This window comes from Bos indicus, chromosome 10, assembly GCF_029378745.1.
Source record: "Bos indicus isolate NIAB-ARS_2022 breed Sahiwal x Tharparkar chromosome 10, NIAB-ARS_B.indTharparkar_mat_pri_1.0, whole genome shotgun sequence".
In the NCBI taxonomy this organism is placed as follows: Eukaryota; Metazoa; Chordata; class Mammalia; order Artiodactyla; family Bovidae; genus Bos; species Bos indicus.
The window spans coordinates 47232392-47248224 of NC_091769.1; the positions used below are offsets into that span (position 1 = coordinate 47232392).

Genomic DNA, 15833 nt, shown 5'->3' on the forward strand with positions numbered 1-15833 from the left:
GAGGACCTAGAGAAATATGTTATTTATGCCATTAAAACACATTCTACCCCTTATCCAAACAATTTTATGTGTATGTCTGCCATTCTGTGTGTGATCTCTTTTTACCATATATTCTAAATGGTTGCACATGGTTATACATACACACACATGGGTTATTTCATGTTTTTGACATATGTCATGTAAATTTACTTGTTCACTGAATTTAAAATAAATCTAAAAATTTTAAATGACTCTGTATATTGTTATAACATGTACAAGTATCTGCACACTGAAAATTACAAAATGTTGAAAGAAATCAAAGAGGATCTAATACCATGTTCATAGACTGAAAAACTCAACATAGTAAAGTTATCAATTCTCCCCTAATTGATCTATAATTTCGATGCAATGCCCATCAAAATCCCAGCTAAGTTTTTTTTGTGTGAATACAGACAAGGTTTTTCTAACATGTTCATGAAAAGGAAAAGGATCTAAAGTAGCTAAAACAATTCTGAAAAAGAAGAAAAAAGTGAAAGGAATCATTCAGGTTGAAGTTAGGGCATACTATACAGTTAAAGTGATCAGGACAGTGTGCTATCAGCAGAACGACAGATACGCAAATCAGCAAAACAGATTAGGGCACCCAGAAATAGATCCACAGCAATATATTCAAATTAATTTGACAAGGATACAGAAGCAATACAATGGGGAAAACACCTTTCAACAAACAGTACTGGGGCAACTGGACATCCACAGGTCAAAATGAACCTTGATCTAAAACCTTCACACTTCATACAAAAACTCAAAATGGACCAAGGACATAAATGCAAAACCATAAAGTATTTAGAAGTAAACATGGGAGAAAATCTTTGGAGCCTAGAGTTAGAGCTCTTTTAAAATTTTTTTAATATATTATTTGTTTTTGAGTTTTTCTGCTTTTAAAGTTTTATTTATTTACTTAGTTTGGCTGCAATGGGTCTCCGTTACTTTGTGTGGTCTTTTCTAGGTGCAGCCAGTGGGGGCTGCTCTCTGGTTGCAGTGTGCGGGCTTCCCATTGCAGGGCCTTCTGTTTTTGTGCACAAGCTCTAGGGCACGTGGACCTCAGTAGATGCAGCTTGTGGCTCTAGAGTGTGGGCTCAGTAGATGTGGTACATGGGCTTAGCTGCCTGATGGCATGTTGGATCTTAGTTCCTGGACCAGGGATCGAATCTGTGTCCCCTGCATTGGGAGGCAAATTCTTAACCACTGGATCACCAAGGGGAGTACCAGATAGAAACTCTTAGATGTAACACTTAAAACAAGATTCATAAAAAGGAAAACAATGATAAAACACTTGTCATCTAAATTAAGAATGTGTATTCAAGCCTGGCATGCTGCAGTCCCGGCAGTTGCAAAGAGTCGGACATGACTTAGTGACTGACTAAATATCAACAAAATTCTGTGAGAGATCTTGTCAAGGAGATAAAAACACAGCTACAGACCATGAAAAAATATTTGCAAATCACATTCAATGAAGGACTTGGATCCAGAATATATAAAGAACCCTTAAAACTCAACAGTAAAAAAAAAAAAAAAAAATCTAACTAGAAAACTGGCCAAAAAAAAATGTGAACAGACATTTCACTGAAGGGGATACACAGATGACAAATAAGCACAGGAAAAGATGTTCAAAGTCATTAGCCATTAGGGAAATGCAAAATATAACTGTAATAAGATTTCATAAAACATATCAGAAAGGTAAAATTAAAAAAAATGATAACACCACATGCTGGAGAGGATGATAAGAAACTGGATCACTCATATTTTGCTGGTAAGAGTGTAAAATGGTATAGTCACTCTGGAAAATAGTCTGGCTGTTTGTTATAATGCTTAATGTGTTCTTACCATATGGCTCAGCAATTGTACTCTTGGGCATTTATCCCAATGAAATGAACACTTCATTCACACCAAAATCTATACACAAATATTTATAGCAGCTTAGTTCATAATAGCCACAAACTAGAAACAACCCAAATGTCCTTCAGAGATGAATGACTAGACAAACTGCTACTTCCATACTACGGGGTACTCTTCAGCACTAAAAAGCGATGGGGCTATTGATGTACATTATGACTTGGATAGATCTTGAGGGATTTCTACTGAATGAAAAAAAGAAGTCAAAAATTTATGTATTGTATGATTCCATTTATGTGGTACTCTTGAAATAACAAAATTATTGAGACAGAAAAGAAATTAGAGGTTGCTACTGGGTAAAGAGACCAGGGGAAGGGAACAGGGTGTGAGGAGAAGCAGGAAGGGGTGGGAGGTGTCTATGGCCATAAAAGGGTAGCACAGGGTATTCTCGATGGATTAGAGTTCAATATCTTGACTACAGTGGTGGTAACACAAACCTACACTTGTGAGAAAACTGCACGGAACTAAACACACACACATAAATAAGTACATATAGAACACAAAATCTGATTAAGGTCTATGAACTGTATGTACCAAGGTGGTTGCCTGGTTGTGACATTGTACTCCTGACATGTTACCATTGAGGGAAAATTGATGAAAAGAGAACTCTCAGCATCTTTATAATTTTTAAAATGCTGCTGCTGCTGCTAAGTCGCTTCAGTCATGTCCAACTCTGTGCGACCCCATAGACGGCAGCCCACCAGGCTTCCCCGTCCCTGGGATTCCCCAGGCAAGAACACTGGAGTGGGTTGCCATTTCCTTCTCCAATGTATGAAAGTGAAAAGTGAAAGTGAAGTCGCTCAGTCGTGTCCGAGTCTTAGCGACCCCATGGACTGCAGCCTACGAGGCTCCTCCGTCCATGGGATTTTTCTAGGCAAAAGTACTGGAGTGGGGTGCCATTGCTATTGAGATATAATTCGCATAGCATACAATTCACCCACTTAAAGTATCTGATTCAGTGGATTTTGGTATCTTTATAGATATGTGCAACTATCACCATGGTCAATTTTAAAATATGTTCATCACCTAAAAAAAATTCCTGTACCATTAGTTATTACTCACCTATGTCCCATGATCCCACCCCACTCTTAAGCAACCATTAATCTACCTTCTGTTTCTATGGATTTGCCTTTTCTGGACATTCTATACCAAAGAAATCTTGTCATAGGATTTTTTTGTTTTTCTTGTGAAGAAACCTTCCTTCACTTCACATACCAGTTCCAAAATTCATCCATGCTGTAGTATGAAGCAGTACATTTCATTTTATGACCAATTAATATTTCACCTCATAGATGTATGACTTTTTGTTCATCCATTCATCAGATGATGAATATGTTATTTCTACCTTTTGGCTAAATGCAGCTATATACTTTCATGTACAAATTTTTCTATGAATATATGCTTTGAATTCTCTTAGGCATATATACCCAGGAGTAGAACTGCTGGGTCATATGGCATCTCTATGTTGAACATTTGAGGAACTGCCAGACTGTTTTCTAAGGTGACTGAACCTTTCCTACCAGCAGTAAATGAGGACTCCAGTTTCCCTACATCTTTACCCATACTGGTTACTCTGACTTTTTGATTCTCTGCATTATTTTTCCAAGTTCCTGTGAATCTATGGTTATTTCAAATAGTTAAAAATATGATTCCATATATCTTTGCTAAAAGATAAACAAACATAGCAAATATTAATAATTTTTCATTTCCTAAAGATATGTGTTTAAAAAAATTTTTTTAACATATTACCACACTTCCTAGAATGCACAAAATAATGTTAAAGGGTAACTTGCTCTGATCTCAATTTCTGCAAGTTTCTCTCTAGCACTTCTCTGTTGAGTAGAATACTGGTGATAGGTTTAAAACATTCTATCCTATTGAGGAAGTATATTTGTATTCTAGAATTTTACAGAAATTTTTATAATGAATAGTTGAATTTTATCAAACATCTTAGGAGTTTTATTTAAAATGATCACATGATGCCATCTTTTCTAATTTTCTTTAGATATAGCTGATTTAGAATATTATATAAGTTTAAGGTGTGTAGTATAATGATTTGATATATGTAAATATTGAGAAAAGATTACCACAGAATGTTAAGCCATCCATTACTTCACATAATTACCTCTTTTTAGCTGTTATGAGAGCATTTTAAGTGAGAATATTGAAAGCAACAAAGGAAAAACAACAGATAATACACAAGGAATTCCCGTAAGACTATCTACTGATTTCTCAGCCAAAACTCTGCAGGCCAAAAGAGAGTGGCACAATAGACTGAAAGTGATAAAAGAGAAAAACCTACAACCAAGAATACTCTACCCAGCAAGGTTCTCACTAACATTTGATGAATAAATCAAAAGCTTTACAGGCAAGAAAAAGCCAAAAGAATTCAGTACCACCAACCCAGCTTTACGACAAATGCTAAAGGATCTTCTCTAGGTGGAAAAGAAAAGTCCACAACTAAAAAGAAGGAAGTTACAACGAAAAAGCTCACTGGTAAAGGCAAATATATAATACAAGTAGGAAATCACCCACATACAACTAGTAAGGAGGATAAAAGACAAAAGTAGTAAAACCATCTGTATCCACAATAAGCAGTTAAGGGATACACAAAACAATTAAATGTAAAATACAATATCAAAAACAGTAATCATGAGGACAGAAGAGTACAAACGCAGAGGATCTAAAATGTATTTGTAATTAAGAGATTAGTAACTTAAAACAAGTAGGTATATACATACGCTGCTATACAAAAAGCTCATGGTAAGTACAAGACAAAAATCTGTAATAGATATACACCGACAAAAAAAGAAAAAGGAATCCAAACCCAACACAAAAGACAGTCATCAAATCAGAAGAGAACAAAATAAGAAACGGGAAAAAACAAATCCAAAACAACTACTGAAATGGCAATAGAAATATGAAAAGTGAAAGTCACTCAGTCATGTCCAACTCTTTGCAACCCCATGGACTATACAGTCCATGGAATTCTCCAGGCCAGAATACTGGAGTGGGTAGCCTTTTCCTTCTCCAGGGGATCTTCCCAATCCAGGGATCGAACCCAGGTCTCCCACATTGCAGGCGGATTCTTTACCAGCTGAGCCACAAGGGAAGCCCAATAGAAATATACATATTGGTAATTAGCTTAAATGAAAACAGACTAAATGCTCTGACCAAGACACCAAACAGCTGAATGGATACAAAAACAGGACCTGTATATTCGCCACCTACAAGAGACTCATTTCAGATCCAGAAAGTGAAAGTGAAGTCGCTCAGTCGTGTCCAACTCTTTGCGACCCCATGGACTGTAGCCTATCAGGCTCCTCCGTCCATGGGATTTTCCAGGCGAGAGTGGGCTTCCCTGGTGGCTCAGATCCAGAGATACATACAAATTGAAAGTGAGGAAACGGAAAAAGGTATTCCTTGCAAATGGAAATCAAAAGAAAGCCAGAGTAGCAACACTTAGACAAAATAGACTTTAAAGTCAAGAATCTTACAAGAGGCAAAGGACACTACATAATGATCAAAGGATCAATCCAAGAAAAAAATATAACAAATTGTAAACATATATGCACCCCAATATAGGAGCACCTCAGTATAAAACACAAATGTTAACAGGCATGAAAAAAGGAGAAATTGACAATGACACAATAACACAGGGGGAGTTTAGCATCACACTTATATCAATGGACAGTTCATTCAGACAGAGAAATCAATAAGGAAACACAGCCCTTAAATGACACATTAGACCAGATGGACTTAACTTGATATTTACAGAGCATTCCACCAAAAGCAATAGATTACACATTCTTTTCAAGTACACATGGAACCTTCTCCAGGATAGATCATATGCTGGGCAGGATGTAAAAATGAGGAAGTTACTGGAAGAGTTTCCTCGTCAACTCAAGAACACACTCTCTGCTTGTTCATAAACTGAATTTCAAAGACCCATCTCTGTCCTTCTAGGTTGGAAGGCCAGCAATTTGCAAGAAAAAACAGATCTGAAGGCCACAGAAAATCTGCAAACCCATCTGCTGCTGCTAAGTCACTTCAGTCGTGTCTGACTCTGTGCGATCCCATAGACGGCAGCCCACCAGGCTCCCCGTCCCTGGGATTCTCCAGGCAAGAACACTGGAGTGGCTTGCCATTTCCTTCTCCAATGCATGAGAGTGAAATCGATCAGTCATGTCCAACTCTTAGCAACCCCCATGGACTGCAATCTACCAGGCTCCTCTGTCCATGGGATTTTTCAGGCAAGAGTACTGGAGTGGGGTGCCATTGCCTTCTCCAAGCAAACCCATCTAACAGGATACAAATTAAGTACCATTAAGTTTGTGGTCAACAAACTTCCTAGTCCAGGGCACTCCTGATAACGTAAGTGAAACATTCTTAGGAGAAAGTGCTAGCAAGTAAAAGTAAAGGCACTCCTTTGGGGACTTCACAGTAGTGACAGAGAGCACAGCCAAGACACAGCTGTTCTGAGAGCCTGAGGGCAGCCAGGCTCACTCACCAGCCTCATAGCTAACTTCATGTCTGTCCCACTGCTCAACTCAGGGCCCTACTGCCAAGATGCTGCATGTGCAAATGCTAGGGGTCTGGGGACTACCCCTAGACTCTTGAGAGTCTCTTGGACTGCAAGGAGATCAAACCAGTCAATCTTAAAGGAGATCAATATTGAATATTCATTGGAAGAACTGATGCTGAAGCTAAAGCTCTAATACTTTGGCTACCTCATGCGAAGAGCCAACTCATTGGAAAAGACCACGCGATCCTGGGAAAGATAGAAAGCAGGAGAAGGGGACTACAGAGGATGAGATGGTTGGAGGGCATTACTGACTCAATGGACATGAATTTGAGCATGCTCTGGGAAATGCTGAAGGACAGGGAAGCCTGGCGTGCTGCAGTCTATGGGGGTGGCAAAGGGACAAGACTGAGCAAGTAAACAACAAAAAAGGGACGACTACCAAGCTTATCAGTGAACGCTTTTAACAAAAGAAGTGGTAAAGACAAACGCTCCCCTCCACCACACCCAACTCACCTTCACCAGGAAGAAGGACACACCATATGTCCGAAGGGACCGCGCCAATTTGACATACTTGACTTTGGCTTCTATTTCGCTCATCTCTCCACAGTTCTTGTGCTCCTATAAAAGTGACAGAGGCAGGGACCAGTTACCGCAGCTCTGACCACAGGTGGACTTAGTGAGAGCTACTACTTCACACGCCATCTATTTATTTGTAGATGCACGTCCCTGCTGCCCAAGGGTCAGAGCACACAGAAAGCACTAATGCAAGCCTTCTTAACTAGAATGTGAGCTCAAATTCCCTGTAGATTTTGCATTATAGGGAACAATTCATGCATGTGCAGCGTGACAAGAACAGGGGCCGTAACTGTAACCTAATTTTCAAAGCACTCTAGGTTTCAAAAGGTTCAGGACCAACACTTTAAACAAGGACTAGAAAAATGTTATTGTCCTGGGAGAGCTATCATTCTAATATACAGGCAAAAGACAACAATTTCCAAACAGCACGACATATAAAAGCCTGGACATCTCAGTGTGTGGAAACAATACTGGATTAAAAACTATGCATTATACACATGAAATTTATCTCTTTCAATTTATATTTACATTTCAATGCCAAAGAAGACTTTGATATTTTGGATTCACTAGAGTGAGTGTTTCTTGGCAAAGTTGACGACAAAGCTTTTCTTACTGGTTGCCTAGAATAGATAACTCTCTGAATTTTAGAATAAATCTGGATTTTAAAAACACACCAGTTCCCAGATTCTAAGGTACAAAAACAAATCTCAGGATTAAAAAAAAAAAAGCTCCTTGTAGCTTCCTTGGTACACTTTAATGGAAAATCACCTTGTTTCAATGCTTCAAAGATAATGTCTTTGAAATTAAATGTATGCACATTTTTCTCAGAAGGGCTAAGTAACCTTTAGCAAGAAGGTATGGATTAAGATAATAAATCTGCCCAAAGTAGAACTGTCAGCTCCTTTCCTCCTGAGTCACTAATCATTTATTATATAAGTGGAGTACATGCACGGGGTCTGAAGCTTTTATGTACAGCGGCCCCTCTCAGACTAATAAATGAGGACAGGAAGTGAGGAGAATAACAAAGCTCTGACCATTCCCAATACCTGAAATATTCTCTTTTCAGCTCCTCTCTGCTTGATGTATTCTTTGGGCAGGAATTCTTTTAGACTGAGAGAGAGAGAGAGAGTAAAAAAGGTAAGGCATTTAATCGTACTCTATGATGAGAAGGAAAGAAAAAGAGACTTTTCATAAAACTCACAGTTAAGTCCCTAACTCTCAGTATTTTATGGTATAATTAATAACAGACGGCCACATCCCACAATGCACTTAAGTAGAACAGAAATATAAAAACTAGTCTGATAAAAGGGTCAAACTATTATAACATAGTTCAAGAAGAAAGAATGTCCTGAAATATTGTAAAGTAACAAAGCAAAGCACCCTAGAGCGTACAGTATGCTAGCTTTTGGGGGAAAAGGAGGAGGATATCCATTTTACACTTTTAATATGTATTTTTAAAACATTAGATGGGTAATTCTAGTACAAGTAAAAATGATTCTTCATGGAAAGAAAGAAAAAACACGGAGAAGGGAACATGGATGGATATTAAACCTTTGACTTTTCCTTATACTGTAGTCTTCACTTTAGAACCAAAAGAAATCACAAAGAGGGTAAAATGCAACACCTAAAACTCTAAAGCAAATGGAAACAAATGAACCGAACAGTGTTTGATAGAGCCTAACTTTGAAAAACAGTCTTTGACTATATCCACCCCAATGAGATATATCTTTAATGTAAAATGCGCCACAGTAGACTTGTTAAATCATTATTTTTAAACTACTATCTACTCTCATCCTAAATATATACACAAATACACATACTGTAAAATTAGTATATTATATTATATAAGTTCAGTTCAGTTCATTTCAGTTCAGTCGCTCAGTCGTGTCTGACTCTTTGCGACGCCATGAATCGCAGCACGCCAGGCCTCCCTGTCCATCACCAACTCCCGGAGTTCACTCAGAGTCACGTCCACGAGTCAGTGATGCCATCCGGCCGTCTCATCCTCTGTCGTCCCCTTCTCCTCCTGCCCCCAATCCCTCCCAGCATCAGAGCCTTTTCCAATGAGTCAACTCTTTGCATGAGGTGGCCAAAGTACTGGAGTTTCAGCTTCAGCATCATTCCTTCCAAAGAAATCCCAGGGCTGATCTCCTTCAGAATGGACTGGTTGGATCTCCTTGCAGTCCAAGGGACTCTCAAGAGTCTTCTCCAACACCACAGTTCAAAAGCATCAATTCTTCGGTGCTCAGCCTTCTTCACAGTCCAACTCTCACATCCATACATGACCACAGGAAAAGCCATAGCCTTGACTAGACGAACCTTTGTTGGCAAAGTAATGTCTCTGCTTTTGAATATGCTATGTAGGTTGGTCATAACTTTCCTTCCAAGGAGCAAGCGTCTTTTAATTTCATGGCTGCAGTCACCATCTGCAGTGATTTTGGAGCCCCCAAAAATAAAGTCTGACACTGTTTCCACATCTATTTCCCATGAAGTGATGGGACCAGATGCCATGATCTTCGTTTTCTGAATGTTGAGTTTTAAGCCAACTTTTTCACTCTCCTCTTTGACTTTCATCAAGAGGCTTTTTAGTTCCTCTTCACTTTCTGCCATAAGGGTGGTGTCATCTACATATCTGAGGTTATTGATATTTCTCCTGGCAATCTTGACTCCACCTTGTGCTTCTTCCAGTCCAGTGTTTCTCATGATGTCCTTTGTATATAAGTTAAATAAGCAGGGTCACAATATACAGCTTTGACATACTCCTTTTCCTATTTGGAACCAGTCTGTTGTTCCATGTCCAGTTCTAACTGTTGCTTCCTGACCTGCATACAGATTTCTCAAGAGGCAGGTCAGGTGGTCTGGTATTCCCATCTCTTTCAGAATTTTCCACAGTTTATTGTGATCCACACAGTCAAAGGCTTTGGCACAGTCAATAAAGCAGACATAGATGTTTTTCTGGAACTCTCTTGCTTTTTCCATGATCCAGCGGATGTTGGCAATTTGATCTCTGGTTCCTCTGACTTTTCTAAAGCCAACTTGAATATCAGGAAGTTCACAGTTCATGTTTTGCTGAAGCCTGGCTTGGAGAATTTTGAGCATTACTTTACTAGCATGTGAGATGAGTGCAATTGTGCAGTAGTTTGAGCATTCTTTGGCATTGCCTTTCTTTGGGATTGGTATGAAAACTGACCTTTTCCAGTCCTGTGGCCACTGCTGAGTTTTCCAAATTTGCTGGCATATTGAGTGCAGCACTTTCACAGAGTCATCTTTCAGGATTTGGAATAGCTCAACTGAAATCCCATCACCTCCACTAGCTTTGTTCATAGTGATGCTTTCTAAGGCCCTCTTGACTTCACATTCCAGGATGTCTAGCTCTAGGTCAGTGATCACACCATCGTGATTATCTGCGTCATGAAGATCTTTTTTTGTACAGTTCTTCTGTATATTCTTGCCACCTCTTCTTAATATCTTCTGCTTCTGTTAGGTCCATACTATTTCTGTCCTTTATCGAGCTCATCTTTGCATGAAATGTTCCGTTGGTATCTCTAATTTTCTTGAACAGATCTCTAGTCTTTCCCATTCTGTTGTTTTCCTCTATTTCTTTGCATTGATCACTGAGGAAGGCTTTCTTATCTCTTCTTGCTTTTCTTTGGAACTCTGCATTCAGATGCTTATATCTTTCCTTTTCTCCTTTGCTTTTCGCTTCTCTTATTTTCACAGCTATTTGTAAGGCCTCCCCAGACAGCCATTTTGCTTTTTTGCATTTCTTTTCCATGGGGATGGTCTTGATCCCTGTCTCCTGTACAATGTCATGAACCTCAGTCCATAGTTCATCAGGCACTCTATCAGATCTAGGCCCTTAAAAATATAACTAGAATAAAGTAAATGAGTAATTATGGTAGTTGTTAGAAATCAAGATTTTTTAGCATAAAATAGATAAATAGATAAATAGAGCAAAAGAAGTTAAATGAATCTTGCACTCTTTCATTTGAATGCAAATACTGACCTGAATGTTGATTCACTTTTCTTTTTCTGAAAACCTTTTCTAGTTCTGTCCACTGCAGAGGCTAAGGGCAAGGACAACTGGGTTGAGATGAGCACCCTAGTAGATCAGCCAGACGGTCTTCAATGTCAGTTCCACTAAAAAGAATCCTTGGAGAAATGACTGATTCTAGCTTTGGGACAGATGTATGAAATGTTCCTGGGGCTTCCTGTGCCTAAGGATCAAGTGAGTGACGTGAAAGTTACTCAGTCGTGTCCGACTCTTTGCAACCCTGTGGACTGTACAGTCCACGGGATTCTCCAGGCCAGAATACTGGAGTGGGTAGCCGTTCCCTTCTCCAAGGGATCTTCCCAACCCCAGGGTCTCCTGCATTGCAGTCAAGGAAGTTATCAAAATGACAATGGACTGACATCAAGGGATAACCAATCAGACAGGACTGAGCACACACTCCCACAACACACGAACATGATTTTTAAAACCTCATACAAAAGAAGAGAAAATAGAACAATGAACCCACTGCCCAGACTCAACAATTATAACTCACGACTCATCTACTTGCTTATCCACATTACCTCTAATGGATGATTTTGAGGCAAAGCCCAGACATCGTATAATTATTTTTATGTGAGGGGCAATTTGAGTGTCAGAAAGAATGAAGACTGCAATGGGTCAAAACACAGGTGTGTAAAATTCAATAACGATTCTTAGAAATAATCATTGATCACCTTAAGAGGTTACTAGGGCACAAGTTCATACTGAAAATTGATGAAGGAAAAGAAACAAAGCTAATAAATGCAGAAGGAATAATAGAAATCCAAAATGACCATTTTACAACTCTGCATGGAATAGTCAATAGATCTAAACAAGCATGAGTGGCTGCTAAAACCAGTGACAAGTCAATGGGGGACTTTATAATAGATGGATGTCTGAGCCAAACCAAATGATCCATTTGGCATTAATGAAAGTGGGATAACCACACAACACATGCCTTCTGACTGATAAACCAGTAAGTATACAGTTTCACCTAGAAGTATTCTTGGCAATAGAGAAAAAAAAAAACAAGTAAATATATAACTGAATATGAATTTCTTTAAGAATCCAGATATAAATATAAGCTTAGCAAAAAACCTCATAATAGTTTAAAAAAAGAGAGAAACATGGTAAGTGATACTACCAGGATACTATGAGCCAAATCCCATCATGGTAAATATTATAAAAATAACCTAGGTTTTTCACAAATAAATGGCTTGCGGGTAGAGGCAAAAAATTTGCCACACAAACAGATTAAGAGAGTTTTAAGAAATGTATTTATGGGGTGTCACTGGTGGCTCAGTGGTGAAGAATCTGCCTGCCAATGCAGAAGACACAAGTTCAGTCCTTGATCTAGGAAGATCCCACACGCTAAGGAACAACTAAGCTTGTACAGCACCACTATTGAGCCTGTGCTCTAGAGCCTTGGAGCCACAGCTACTGAGCCCATGTGCTGTAATTACTGACGCCTGCACACCCTAGACCCCAGCTCTGCAGCAAGAAAAGCCCAGGCATAGCAACTGGAGAGTAGCCCCTCTCACAGCAACTAGAGAAAGCCTGTGCAGCAATGAAGACCTAGCACAACCAAAACTAAAGAATTATTTAAAAGAAGAACTGAAATCTGTTAGTATAGAAAGAAAGAAGAAATGTATTATAAAACCACAGTAACACAGATAGTATAGTACTGACATTAGAATAGAATTGAGAAGCCAGAAATTAACCCTTGCCTTACAGACAACTGATTTTCAACAAGAGTGCTAAGACGCTTCAATGGGAAAATAACAGTCTTTTTAACAAATGGTGCTGTGACAACTAGATATCCACATGCAAAACAATGAAGTTGGACCTCTTATCTCACATGACACATCAAAATTAACTCCAGAACTTCCCTGGTGGTCCAGTGGTTAAGAATCCACCTGCCAGGGCAGGGGACAGGGGTTCAATCCCCGGTCTGGGAAGATTCCTCATGCAGTGTGGCAACTAAGCCCATGTGCCACAACTACGGAAGCCCGTGAGCTCCGGGGCCTGTGCTCCGCAAGAGAAGCCATTGCAATAAGAAGTCAGCGCAGCAGCTAGAGAGTAGCCCCTGCTGGCCGTACTAGAGAAAGCCCATGCGCCGCAATAAAGACCCAGGGCAGCCAAAAACATATAAATAAATGAATAATAACTTAAAAAAAAAGATCGCTATAAAAAATGAACTCCAAATGGATCACTGACCTAAATGTAAGGGTTAAAAGTTTAACTCTTAGAAGAAAAAGGAGTAAATTTTTATGACCCTGGGTTAGGCAAAGGCTTTTAAGATACAATACTAAAAGTACACGCAGCAAATGAAAAAAAGTAAACCGGACTAAATAAAAATCTGAAAAACTGAACTGCAAGAGAAATCACTGAAAAAAAGTGAAAGGCAACCCACATCCTGGGAGAAAAGAAGTGCAAATTATGTATCTGATAACTACTTGTATGGAATCTCTTGCAACTAATGATTTTTTAAAAAACAATTAAAATGGTCATAGGGTCTGAACAGTCACTTCTCCAAAGAAGATATAGAAATAGCCAAAAAGGGTGTGAAAATATTCTCGACACCAGCAGCCATCAGGGAAACACAAAGAAAATCAATATTCAAACACAGTATCACACCAGTGCATACCCAGTAGGACACCCCAATAGAAAAAGACAGGTCATAAGGAGTGTTGGCGGGGGTATGGAGGAATGGGAACCTTCACACATTGCTGGTGGGGATGTAAAATGGCACAGCTGTTGTGGAAAATGATTTGGTAGTTTCTCAAAACATTAAACAACAATTCCACTCCTAGGCATATATCAAGGAAAAGTAAAAACATATGTCCACATAAACATCTGTACATGAACGTTCATTGTAGCATCATTTGTAAGAGCCAAAAGATGGAAACAACTCAAATTTCCATCAACTGATGAATGGATGAAAAGAATGTAGTTGAGCCGTACAGTGTAACTTTACTTGGCAATAAAAAATGTATTCAGTATGATACATGCCATAACATGGAAGCACTGTGCTAAAGGGAAAGACGTTCATGGCAAAAGACTGCAAATAGTTATGTTTCTGTTTATATGAAATGTCTAGAATAGGCAAATCTATAGAGGCAAATAGGATTAGAGGTTGCAGACGTTGGGGAATGGAGAGGGGGATCAGGGCGGTGACTGCTAAAGGACACAGGGCTTATTTTAGGAGGGATACAAACATTCTAAAATCAGGTTGTGGTGATTAGGTTGCACAATCATGTGAACACACTAAAAAGTGCTGAAATATAAATGGGTCAGTTGGATGGTATGTAAGCTCCATCTCAATAAAGCTGTTCTTCAGAAAAGAAAAACATCAACCACTTTAGGCCTTGTTTGGCTCGTCATACAAACCAAGTATAAAATGACATTTTAAATACTATGTGGGGGAGAATTTAACACAAACTGGGTATTAGATGTCATTAAAGAATTGCTGCTAATTTTGTTTGGCATCAGGATGCATTTGCAGTTAGGCGGGATTTTAATTATTTAAAAATTCTGTAATTGTCAGGAAAACATATTTAAGTATTGACATGTGAAATGGTATGCTGTCTTGGATTTGTTTTCAATCACAGTAGCCAGAAAAAGGGGCAAGGGACTTTCCTGGTGGTCCAGTGGTTCGGAATCCACTTTGCAATGCAGGGGACATGGGTTCCAACTCGTTAGGGAGCTAGGATCCCACATGCCAAGAGGCGACTAAGCCCCAGCACCACAACTTCTGAGCCCGCACACCATAACTAGAGAGTGTGTGCAACTGAAAGAAGGATCTGAATGACCCAACAAAGATCCTGCATGCCGCAGCTAAGACCCGGTGCAGCCAAATAAATGAATAAACAAAAAAATATCTTAAGAAGGGGTCAAGTTAAGGTTCTGGCTACATTAAGACTTGAATCATGATGCCTCTTCAACCTGTAAACTGCATTTGTAGAAAAAAAATTCTGAATACATTTTCTGGAAGGTTGGGGAACTAGGTTTGAGCACCAGCAGAATACTCAAACCTAATCAAGAGACCCCATGTCAGTCCACAGGAAGGAACCTAGGGAACAACTGGGCGGCCACACCTTAGATGCTGTGACTATTGTTAAGCAGCTCTGGGGACAAAAAGGTCTGATTGAGAGAAGACTGGAAGACATCAATGTCACAGAAGAGGAAGCTGAGTCACAGAGAGGTCAGGAGACTTGGCTGAGGTCACAGCAGCAGAGAACCTCTGACCTCCAGTTCAAGAGCGGATGCATGTGGACCCAGGGCTGTTCCAAGCTCCCCTTGGAGCACACGAACAATGATAACCAGGAAGCATCATGGTGGGCCACTGCTGTGAGCCTCTGGATGGCAGCTCCCACAGTATCAACAAAGGAGACCTGGCAAAGGTTACCTAAAGGGCCCCAAAAAGGGGCCCATGCCAACCCCCTCACAAGAATGACTGTTACTAGAAGAACACCAGATGGTGACTTGTTGGTCATTTATGGTGAGAAAGTTCTGTGTGGCAACAAGCTGCCCTCGACTCAGACTCTGCAAACTAACGCTCCCGTTCTTTTGTAGGAAGAGAAAACAACTTCTAGAAGCTCGCACTGGAGGTGTGACCCCTAATGTTGCAACAGTCAATTTTGGGGTAGTGTACTGTAAAGCGCAGGCTTCCCTGATGGTTCACATAGTAAAGAATCTGCCTGCAATGCAGGAGACCCGGGTTCAATCCCTGGGCTGGGAAGATCCCCTAGAGAAGGGATAGGCTAC

General features: G+C 39.7%; 1 protein-coding gene across 10 annotated transcripts in view; it reads right to left on the reverse strand.

The window, feature by feature from the left end:
- The window catches only part of TLN2 (talin 2), a 504733-nt gene that overhangs the window by 175215 nt on the left and 313685 nt on the right, over positions 1-15833 (reverse strand). For all 10 annotated transcript variants that reach the window (XM_019968737.2, XM_019968738.2, XM_019968739.2 and 7 more), the window contains 2 exons: positions 8080-8143; positions 6971-7075 (listed from right to left, as the gene is read on the reverse strand). In XM_019968737.2, the coding sequence (XP_019824296.2) occupies positions 6971-7075; positions 8080-8143 (169 nt within the window). The remainder of the gene's footprint in view (positions 1-6970; positions 7076-8079; positions 8144-15833) is intronic.